A 12,175-nucleotide genomic window follows, 5' to 3' on the forward strand; every position below is an offset into this window, starting at 1 on the left:
TTCGAAGGGAAAAAAAGACCTATGTATGCTGAAATCAGAGACTTTCCCAACAAAAAATCTAGTTGACTGTTCATTCCTCTTATAGTAAAACCAAGTAAGAGACAAAATAGAGCCACGAATTCCATTTTCCAGCCAATGTTGATACACATACACGCACAGATTCCAAGTACCTTTTTAGTGTCTCATTCAATTAAATACACCCCCCTCAAGAAAGAAAGAATACTGGGAAAAAAAAAAATGAACTAGAAGGAAAAAGGCAAAATGAGCAGGAATTTTAAAAAACCAGCATTAATCTCACTGCTAAGATATTTTACCCATAAACAAGAAAAGGATACTATGTTTCTAAGTACATTCAGAGAACTGAAACAACAAAAATGTTCTTTGAAATTTAAAATGGCAAAATAAAAAAATTATTACAGAAGTTGGAAACTGATATTAAAGACATGTCCCAGAAACTAGAATATATATATATAAAAAACAATGCAAAGGAGAAAAAGTAAAATTAGAAATCTCTGCAGAGCTCATAAGCAAAAGGAATTCAAGAAACAGGAAACAACAACAAAAACAGAAGAGTAATTCCCAAACACAGGGAAATTTCCCAGAACTACAGGTAAGTGTCATGATTTAAAAGCTCTTTCAGGGGCGCCTGGGTGCTCAGTGGGTTGAAGCCTCTGCCTTCGGCTCAGGTCATGATCCCAGAGTCCTGGGATCGAGCCCCGCATGGGGTTCTCTGCTCGGTGGGGAGCCTGCTTCCCCCTCTCTCTCCGCCTGCCTCTCTGCCTGCTTGTAATCTCTGTCTGTCAAATAAATAAATAAATAAATAATCTTTAAAAAAATAAAAAATAAAAGCTCTATCAATTAATTTCCCAGGGAAACATATGAAAAAGCCCCACACCAAGGCACAGCTGTGAAACTGAGAACACTAACCATCGAAAGATCTTATATTTTTCGAAACCAGGCCACATACAAAGTCTAAGAAATCATCACCACATGTGACTTCCACAAAACACCAGAAGCTTAAAAAAACATGGAATGATGCCTCTAAAATTCTAAACTAAAATACTCAGCCAAACTAGCAATCCAGTGTGAAGACAGGGAGGAAAAAAAAAAAAGCATTTCAGATATAAAGTCTTAAATTTCATTTCTCTCACAAGCTTTCTTAGAAAGCAACTCAAATATGTTCCTCACCAAAATGAGGAAATAAACTAAGAAAGAAGAAAGCGTATCACCTAGGGAAAAAGCTCAACTCTAGAAATTTGCTAAGACAAGTCCTAGGATGATAGTTGTATACCATGCTGAAACAGGAAACATCCAAAAGAGAGGTTAAGAAAGAGAAGTTCTCAGTTTAAAGCAAAACAAAAAAGTATTTGAAACTACCTTTGAGCATATTTAAAAAGACAGACATGTATCTTAGCAACAACATGTGCTTAAAATAAAGGGAGCAGATGGCACAGAAAAAATCAGACGAATGGGAAAAAAAATTATTAACTTAAAGAGAAATAAAAATTTTAGAGAAAGAATAAATTATACTATTTGGTTCAGCATAAAAGTGTTTATATAGTCACAAACACTGACAAAGGAATAAAGTCTGATATAACTATATTCAGTAATGTGTGGGAAAGAAGATAGATTATCTCCAATTACCTTAAAATAAATATACCAATACTGGAAACTGAAAATCAATTAGCAACATAATCATACATGGTTGATTGAGTAATGGACCACCAACATGACTACATCCTAATACGTGGAACCTGTGAATATTTACCTTATATGGCAAAAGGGACTGTGAAGATGTGATTAACAATCTTGAAATGGGAAGATTATCCAAGATCATTTAGATGATTTGGGCCCCCAATATATCCACTAGTGCCCTTACTAAAGGAAAGGGAGAGAGATTTTAACTATAGAGAGGTGATGTGATGATGGAAACAGAGACTGGAGAGATACACTTGAAGATAAAAGGTGCCACAAACCAAAGAATAGAGGTAACTGCTAGAAGCTGGAAGGGGAAAAAAAAAAAATGAATTCTCCCCAGAACCTCTGGAAGAAACTGGTCCTATCAACACTTTGACTTTAGCCAGTGATTCTGGATTACTAACTTCTAGAACTGAAAGAGAATAAACCTGAGTTATTTTAAGCCACTAAATTAGTGGTAATTTGTTTCAGCACCAATAGGAAACTAATACAGCATCTCATTTAGATAAATGGAGGTAAATTCCTAAAGAACAGCTCAAAGATCTGGACTGGTTGGTTCTAGAGGAATAAAGAATGCTGCACCTTATTGTAAGTATTTAAGTACTGTTTGATTTTTAAAAACTATTTGCTTTTAAATTGTTTTGACTAAAATATAAAATATCATCTGCACCACAACTAAACGCCACCCAATGGTGCTATGGTTAGTCTGGCATGAAAGTAAATAAATTTTGGTGACTAATTTTTAAAAAGTCAATATGGTAGGCAGAAAACAGTCTCCCAGAGATGCTCACATCCTAATATACAGAAACTGTGAGTACATTACATTACATGGTAAAAAGAAATAAGGGATGTAGACAGCATTAAGACTGCTCTGGCAATTCACAGACCTGTACCCCTGGGGCTCATAATACATTGTATGTTAATTAAAAAATTAAAAATTAAAAAAAAAAAGACTGCTTATCACCTGATCTTAAATGAGAAGATTATCCTAGATTAACCTAGTAGGTCCACAGTGATATCCAAGAGTGATATAAAAAAGGTCCAACTGGCTAGTACAGGCTTCAAAGATGGTAGGGAACTCTGACCCAAGTAATATGGACAACTCTAGGAGCTGGAAAAGAGAAGAGATTCACCCCAAGAACCTCCAGAAAAGAATACAGGAAAGAAAAAGAACCTACCAGGGCGCCTGGGTGGCTCAGTTGGTTAAGCGACTGCCTTTGGCTCAGGTAATGATCCTGGAGTCCCAGGATTGAGTCCCATATCCCACTCCCTGCTCTGCTCTGCTTCTCCCTCTGACCCTCCCCCTTCTCATTCTCTCTCTCTCTTACAAATAAATAAACGAAATCTTAAAAAAAAAAAAAATACCAATGCCCCGATGTCAGCACACCGAAAAAACATTTTTGAACTTCTGACCTCCAGAATTTTAGTATAATAAATTTGAGTTGTTTTAAGCCAAAAATCTGTGATAATTTGTTTCAGTAGCATCTGAAATTAATGCACTCTGGAATAAGATTACTGTTTATTCTAATTATATATATATATTTTTTAAACGATTTTTATTTTTTTATTTATTTGACAGAGAGAGAGAGTGAGAACAGCAGAAAGAACAACAGAGGGAGAGGGAGAAACAGGCTCCCCACTAAGCAGGGAGCCTGACATGGGGCTTGACCCCAAGATTATGGGATCATGACCTGAGCCAAAGGCAGACGCTTAACCGACTGAACCACCCAGGCACCCCTAATTATATTTTTAAAAACTATGCCAAGCCAAGTTGCACATAGATATTCCAATCCTCCTTTTGGTATTGGGATGTCACTGCCTCCAAACATTATATACATATATATTGGTTTCCTGTGTCTCCTATAACAAATTACCACATATTACGTGACTTAAAACAACAGAAATTTATTCTCTCACAGTTCTGGAGGCCAGAAGTCCAAGATAGAACAAATTTTCAGCAGGGTCAAATGTATGCCAAAGGCATTTAGAGAAAACCCATTGATTGCCTCTCCTAGCTTCTGGTTACTACTGCTGGCATGTTTCGTTGTTCACTGGCTTGTTCTGACAACACTCTTATCTTTGCCATTTTCACATTATCTTATTCTCTGTCTCTCAGGTCTGTATCAAATCTCTCTCCTGTTCAGGACACTAGTAACTGGATTTAGGGACTACCTAGGAAATTACCAGGATTACATTCTCCCCACTCCTCTCTCTCCTTAACTCCCTAGCTTTCCTTGGGAGTTCCTCCTCTCAAGACTTTAACCATTTGTTTTAACCACAGAGGTTCTGGGGATTAGGACATGGACATTTCATTTCGCAGCCACCACTCAACTGATTACAACCTACGTTCATTAATCTGTTCAGTTAACAAATACTTACTGAGGTCCCTTTATAACCAGCTCTGTGATGTGTATATAATGAAAAAAACAGAAGGAATCTCTGTCCTGAAGGAGTTCATATTCCAGTAATGCAGAAAGATAGGAGCTAAGCAGAGGGAGCTGTACAGGAGCACATACAATGAGTCTCCAACCCAGATCAGAAAAAGAAGTGTCGTGAAAAGGTCCTTCACAGATAAATTAGTTCTCTTCCTTCCTTTCTGAGAACATTAGCAGAACTCTGAGCTCCTAGCATCAACAAAACCAGTCAGAAAGTGCTATCGTCTGAATATCACACTTAATCTGTTAACAATGTGCTAAAATAAGGACTCTAATTCAGTAGATAAAATTGGTATACCATCTGAGAAGACAACTGATAAATACAGGAAAGAACTTCTCAAAAAAAATTAAGAAAAACTTAAAAGAGTGTAAAAAGCAGAGGAATACTTAAACAGTAGCAGAAGAAAACTGAGGGGTGAGGAAGGGGAAATAGGGCAAACGTATCCTGGGCAATAACAGGCCACGGTTGAAAAGAATTTCTGAAATTCTCTAATCTAGAGTTACCACTCTGTCATATGACCAAGGTTTCCCTGCAACAGAAATAAGATTTTTAAAAAGATTTTAACATCTGCTACAAAATTAAAACAAACTCCTTGCTGGACAAACACCTAAGCATAAAATAAGTCACGTCATTAAATCCCATGACATCTCTTTATAAAAGCTGCTAATCTCAGAAAGTTAAAATTTACAAATTATATAAGAAATTTTCATTTGGTTAACACTATAGGAGCTTATTTTAAAAAAGCTCTAAAAAGTCTATGTTTTCCCTTCCATGTTCTTAACTCCTTTTCCCAATTCTTGCTTACTACTGACAATGTATGATAGATCCTCATGCCCATCATATCTTTTCAAAAAATATTCTTTTTCACTTACGCCCCTTAAGACTTTCTATAAACTCTTCAACCTCAAAGTAGCAGCAGCAGTGGCTCCCAGTGGCCAATTTATGATACATCTATTTTCCTACCATGGTTCTTTTATTTTCACATATAATTTCTAAAAATATAAGAATCTCATAGAAGTTACACTATTAGAAAAAATAAGATAACAAAAGGATGTTTAATTAACTTTAATCATGTCCTCTTCCACCTGACAACAATATTATAATGTATGCTCTTCAAACAACGAAGAGATCCTTTAAAGCATAACATACGTTACTTAACATTATATGTTTTAGCATTTTCAATGTCCCTGGGATCATTTATTGACTCAGTTAAACAACTGAATAGTCACTACTGTAGCAAGTAGTCAGGTAACAGCACTGTCATCTACCTATTTGTATGGCCAGATTACAGCTGTTATAACCTGGACTAATTCCCCAGAACATTCCACCTCACATATGTAACTGAAACTGACGTAACAAACCTAGATTTTCACTATGATATAGGTGGCAGACAGAAATCTAAAGATATCCCCTCAAAGTTTCTGTCCCCTGGTTCCACTGGTAATTCAAACACTAATTCAGGTACTACCAAGAAGGGACCTTGTAGATAGAATGAAGGTTATTAATTAGTTAGATTTTTTTTTTTTAAGATTTTGTTTATTTATTTGACAGAAAGATCAGAAGTAGGCAGAGAGGCCGGCAGAGAGAGAGGGGGAAGCAGGCTCCCTGCTGAGCAGAGAGCCCGATGCGGGGCTCCATCCCAGGACCCTGAGATCATGACCTGAGCCGAAGGCAGAGGCTTAACCCACTGAGCCACCCAGGCGCCCCAATTAGTTAGATCTTAAAATAAGGAATTACCCTGGACTACTCCAGTGGGCCCAGTGTAATCAAAAGAACCCTTAATAGCAGCCGATGACAGAAAAGTTAGAGATACAACCTAAGAGTGAGGTCAGAGAGACTGAAGTATAAAAAAGATCTTGATCTGCCACAGCTGGCTTTGAAGATGGAAAGGGAGCCACAGGCCAAAGAATAATGGCAGCCTCTAGAAGCTGAGAAATACCTCCAAGCAACAGCAACAGCTAGGAAAAAAAACAGGAACCTCAGTCCTACTTTCACATGAAAGTAAATTCAGCCAACAACCTGAATGAGCGTGAAAGTGCATTCATCCCCAGAACCTCAAGGAGAGAACACACCTCTGCTGACACCTGAGTTCTAAAGCAAAGAAACAATCTGTGCTCAGACATCTGACTTACAGAAACTGTAAGATAATAAATTTGTATTGTTTTAAAATCTTTAAAAAGGAGGGGGAGGGGAGCACCTGGGTGGCTCAGTTGGGAGAGCATGAGACTCTTGATGTCACAGTTTTAAGTTTGAGACCCATGCGGGGTATAGAGATTACTTAAAAATAAATCTTAAAAAAAATAGTAAGTTTATACTGTTTTAAGCTACTAAATCCATGATAATTTGTTAAAGCAGCAAATTAAAACTAACACAGATTCTGATACAAGGGGGGGGGGTGCTGCTATAACAAATGCCTAAAAACATGGAAGTGGCTTTGAAACCAGTCAGTGGGTGGATCCTAGAAGAAATCTGAGGTACTTAACAGAAAAAGCCTAAACAGCTTTAATCAAACTGATAGTAGAAATCTACCTACAAGTGACTATAAGGACACTGCCACCAAAGAAGATTTAGACTGCTAGAAAAAACCTGAACCTAGAAGATAAAAAGATCTAACTTGTCATTGCATATTGCTTTTGTTATCCATTCTGATGACATTTCTCTTTTGCTGGAGTGTTCAGTACATTTTGCTTTTTAACAACTGTAGATTTAGTTCATTTTAAATCTACTGTCTTGCTATTGTTTCTTCTGTTCCATCTTTGCTGTTGTTCCTTTTTTTCTCCTTTCCCACCTTGCTCTGTCCCTCATTTGGAATAATGCAGTAATAGCCTCCTACCCGGTCTCCTTGCTTCTACCCTGCCCCTCACCCCAAAGCCTGTAATCACCACAGCAGCAGTTTCATCCTATTTGTTTTCCACCTTTTCTGGGTAAAGTTCAGTTGATACATGACATACAAGGCCCTGTACTATGGGTCCCCCATTATCTTCCTGATCTCATTTCCTACTATTCGACCCTTCACTCCCTCCATTTCACACTAGCCTCCTTGAACACCCCAGACACACTCCCACCTCAGTGCCTCTATACTTGCTATCTCCTCTTTCTAGAACATTGTCCCTACCTCCCTTACTTAGTTCAGGTTTCTCAGCAAATGTTACTTTTCCTCTACTTTCAATAGGAAGCAGAGTAATAGCCTCCAAAAATGTCCCTGTTCTTATCCCTGGAACCTGGGAATAAGCAATGTTACATGGGCAAAGGAGAATTAAGATTGCAGATGGAGGGGCACCTGGGTGGCTCAGTGGGTTAAGGCCTCTGCCTTCGGCTCGGGTCATGATCCCAGGGTCCTGGGATCGAGCCCCACATCGGGCTCTCTGCTCGGTGGGAGCCTGCTTCCCCCTCTCTCTCTCTCTGCCTGCCTCTGCCTACTTGTGACCTCTGTCAAATAAATAAATAAAATCTTTAAAAAAAAAAAAAAAAAGATTGCAGATGGAATTAAGGCTGCTAATTAGCTGACCTTAAAATAAGGAGATTATCCTGGATTATCCAGAAGGGTCCAATGTACTCATAAAGGTATTTAAAAGAAGGGTGAGAGCAGAGGAATGACCAGAGACACGCAAAGTTTTGCTAGCTTTGAAGAAGAGGAAGGGAATCACAAGCAAAGAAATAATATGGGTAATCTCTAGAAGATGGAAAAGGCAAAAAAGAACAGATTGTCCCCCAGTCTCCATAAACTAAATACAGCCCTGCCAATGCCTTGATTTCAGCCCACTGAGACCCATTTCAGACTTCTCACCTCTAGAACTATTGTTTAAGTCACTTTTAAGTTTGTAATAATTTGTTATGGCAGCAAAACTAATATACTACCTTATTTAAATCTATAAGCTCTGACACCCCTTTTCCTGCTTAATTTTCCCCCATGAAATGCATCACCTTCTAACAAACTTTACAATTCATTTTATCTATAAATGTAAATTATCTAAATAAATGCAAGCTCCAAAGGCAAGGGTTATCTATTTTGTTCAATTTTCCTGGTCCCATGAATGTATGTATTCATATATTTGCTGAGTGAACATTTGACAGATTATACGAATATGTAAGAAGGGAGTGCTAATGATGTTGATGGTGATAAAAATATTAATCTTAAAGAAAAGCTACATATAATCAGTGGCTGTTTGTAGTTAATGACATTTAGATTTAGAGGTATGCATTAACAGCTTTCAAAACACCTTTATTCCTCAGTCTCTATTCCTTTTCTTCCCAACTGCAACATCTCTTTTCTAAATTACAGTTTTTAGTAATTCAGGAGACACTATTAAGTATGTATTTGGGGTGGGGGGGGCACCTGGGTGGCTGACTCTTGATTTCAGCTCAGATCATGATCTCAGGGTCACGGAATCGAGCTCCACAATAGGTTCCACGCATGGAGTCTGCTTGAGATTCTCTCTCTCCCTCTCCCACTGTTCCTTCCCCTACTCTTGTGTGCACTCTCTCTAAATAAATAAAAATCTTATTTAAAAAATGTACTTTTCTAAAAACTCTCTTAATATTTTGAGAATATCACATCCTACCTATAAATCCAGAAAAAGAAAAAAAACCCCAATATACAAAGTATTTCCTCTCTGAATGAAGTTCCTAACATTTGAGAAAGTCTCCTAACTTGAAATAGAAAAGAAAAAATTTTGGCAATTATCAACAAAGTCTTCTATTATCTCAAAGAGGAGAGAAGAGTCTTTGATGTTAAACAGCATTATTTACCTGTTCCAGGAGTAGGAGTAGTTGTCATAACTCCAACAAGAGGACTCTGCATTACTGAAGTGTTTGGCTATATGAAAATAGAATGAAGTGTTAAAGTAAAAGCACAAAGTTCTAAACATAACCATAACACAGTAATTGCTGAAAGGTCTCATTCAACAGACACCTGCATGTCTATCAAGTACTATGGATGCCTCTAATTAGTTCACAATCTAAGAGTACTCTCACTTTTTTCCTTTTTAAGTTGAGCAGTATTAATCTAAAATATGCTAGATCCTTTAGCACATTCTTTGTTTAAAATAATTTACATCAGATAAAGACACTATTTTTAGTAGAAAGTGACTTTGCTATTTGTTTTTAGTTCCTAAGGTATAGTATTTGAAGTAACTGAGAGCATGGTGAATCTTCAAACCACCAAGCTTATACAGAAAAATAGGAAGATGGCAGAATCTTATTTTTAAACAGACATTTAGAAACCATGAAATAATATAGATTGAAATCAGTCCATATAATAAAGACAGCATATTTCTGTCTATACTAGTAGAAAGTAACAAAGCAGGAAAACTATCAATACTAATTCCTCTGAAGGTGAGAAAATTAAAGATTAAACAATTAAAAGTCCTTCTATAAACAAAGACAACAATATCTAATCAAGACTAAGATGAGGCTCTTTCTCTAGAAGTAAATATACAAATATAGATTCTTTTGTAGAAAACTGACTAAGCGAAGGAAATCTAAAATCTGGCTATTATCTAACAACCAGAACCAAATGTTGAAATAATGTTAAGAGATACAAACTATATTATTGTTCAATTCTTAATGCCAGTTTATTTCATGATTAGAAAGAGGCTGAGCAAGCCTCGGGGGGGGCAAAACTAATTTGGGCTTTAATAATAATATTCTTACCAACCTTTAAGTCAAAAACATTCTCTACAAATTATGGCACAGGCTTTTAAATATTTTGAACATAGCAATAACTGTAAACTACCTTTGTTTTCATTGATCATCAAAGAAGTAATGAAAACCAGCATGAATTTATAAGCCAGTGGTTCTCTTATCAAACTAAACATCAGATTTACTTGACAACCTTTAGAAAACTATCCCAGGCCAGAATATTCTGATTTAGTTAGAATACCACTGCCCAAATATAACACAAGCAATATAAGTAATTTTAAATTTTATAGTACACATTAAGTAAAAACAAGTACAGTTTATTTAATCTAGTATGTCCAAATTATTATCACTTTCAATATGTAATTAACATTAAAAAGTAAGTGAAGTAGTTCATTCTTTCTAAGTCTTCAAAATGGTGTGTATTTTACACTTAAGTATATCTCAGTTAAGTACAGGACTGGCCACATTTTAAGTGTCAACAGCCACACTTGGCCAGTGGCTACTGTGTTGGGACAGCAGAGCAGTTTTAAAAGTGTTGTAAAGAGAAGGTAATGTGTTTAACACAATGAATTAATTTTGCTTTGCTTAACAAGTAGGCCTAGTATGCTAGGCAAAGACAAAACATTTCTTCAAACCAAACAGCAGAAATGTCTTTATTCAAATAACTTATCAGTTTAACTGACACACTGTTTTAAGTTCTGCTAAGCACAATAGTGACAGAACACTTGAGACTACATACACCACTAAAATTCATACTTAAAAGAAAAATCCATACTACCTTTCAACTAACAATCAAGAGTTAATCACAGTATGTTAGCACAGCATGGCTGTTCCAACACTGGCTCTAGACTGAAGACTGCCTGGGTTTAAAGCCTGGCTCCACTAGAGTAGTTGACAAAATTACTTAAGCTTTCTGTGTCCTAGTTTCCTCAATGATAAAATGAAGCTCATTAATAGCTACTTCACAAATTCACCTTGAGGATCAACTAAAATAATAAGATCAGAACCTATAAACTATAGAATTACTGATAATAGAAAATAATCATATATAAAAATATAAAAATTATATTTTTAAGTATATTTCACGATAAACAAAATTTAAGTAGATTCCATGATAAATGTCCTTAATGCTTATTCTTTGCCACACAGTTACACTAAAGCAGACCACAGAAAAACATTTTAAATTACTGATCCTCACCGTGCATCCACATAAAAACATGAAATTATTATGGATCATAAACAGGGGTATGTTTGTCACCTGTCTTCTTGAAGTTAAAGGTGTTGATCCAAGTCCTGGGCTGGAAATATCATCATAGATACTTCTAACCGGTGGAGCTCCACTTTTATCTTTATGAGCTGGTACAACTGGTTGTGGTGGTGACCCACCTACAATGTACAAAAAAAAGAAAACAAAAAAAACACAAACCTCAAGTGAGAAGAAACCTTCCACCTTTCTGGTAAGATTCTTTTTTATTTATATTTTTAAAATATTGACTTGAACTCTTGTTTCATAGGGCTTCTCAAACTTTAATACACTTAGAATCACCTGGGAATCCTATTAAAATTCAGATTCTGATTCAAAACATGTGAAGTGCAGCCTGAGATTATGAATTTCTAACAAGGTCCCAATTATGCCAATGCTAGTGATTGAAAAACTGCACATGAATAAAAGGTTTCAGAAAAAGAAAAATCTTAATTTTTGGTAAATACATGTAGCTTTCGCTTACTCTACAAAATCCTTAACATTTCAAAATAAAACTTGATCTTATTTCTCACTTGAAAGTAGGTAAACAGTTCCAGCTTGTATATACTTGAATGATTATAATGCCCTAATGTGGAATTTGACTGCCAAAATTAAATAGATCCCATTCATGTTTCTCACAATAGAAGTATATTTAAGTACATAATAAATATGTAGGAAAAGGATCAACTTTGGGGGACATAAAGTCAGAGAATCAGCAATGCAAAACAGTGAAACAATCCAGGTTCTGTCATGACTTAATGTGTGAGCTTAAATAGTATAGTATAAGTTATTTAGAGTAGAGGCTATAAAACAAGACTGACCTAGGTTTTAACATCCTGCTCTGTCACTTACTAACAAATAGGCTTAAGCAAGTTCTTTATTGCATTAGCCTCAGTTTCCTATTTTGAAAATCAGAGATACTACTACCTATCCTTTAAGATTGACAAAAAGAATGAAAGTAACATAAAAATGCTTGGCATACTGCCTGGCTCATAAGTACTCAATATATAGTAGCTACAATAAAAATACATTTTTTTAAAGATATTATTTATTTATTTGACAGAGAGAGAGAGACAGTGAGAGAAGGAACACAAGCAGGAGAGTGGGAGAGGGAGAAGCAGGCTTCCTGCTGAGCAAGAAGCCCAATGCAGGGCTTGA

The 12,175-nt window shown here is 36.2% G+C and overlaps 1 protein-coding gene across 1 annotated transcript in view; it reads right to left on the reverse strand.

The window, feature by feature from the left end:
• The window catches only part of NUP35 (nucleoporin 35), a 34,715-nt gene that overhangs the window by 17,222 nt on the left and 5,318 nt on the right, over positions 1 to 12,175 (reverse strand). Inside the window, exons 3-4 of the mRNA XM_080799472.1 lie at positions 11,033 to 11,160; positions 8,884 to 8,950 (exon numbers count right to left, since the gene is read on the reverse strand). Of these exons, the coding sequence (XP_080655598.1) occupies positions 8,884 to 8,950; positions 11,033 to 11,160 (195 nt within the window). The remainder of the gene's footprint in view (positions 1 to 8,883; positions 8,951 to 11,032; positions 11,161 to 12,175) is intronic.

Source organism: Martes martes, assembly GCF_963455335.1.
Source record: "Martes martes genome assembly, chromosome: 3".
Taxonomy (NCBI): domain Eukaryota; kingdom Metazoa; phylum Chordata; class Mammalia; order Carnivora; family Mustelidae; genus Martes; species Martes martes.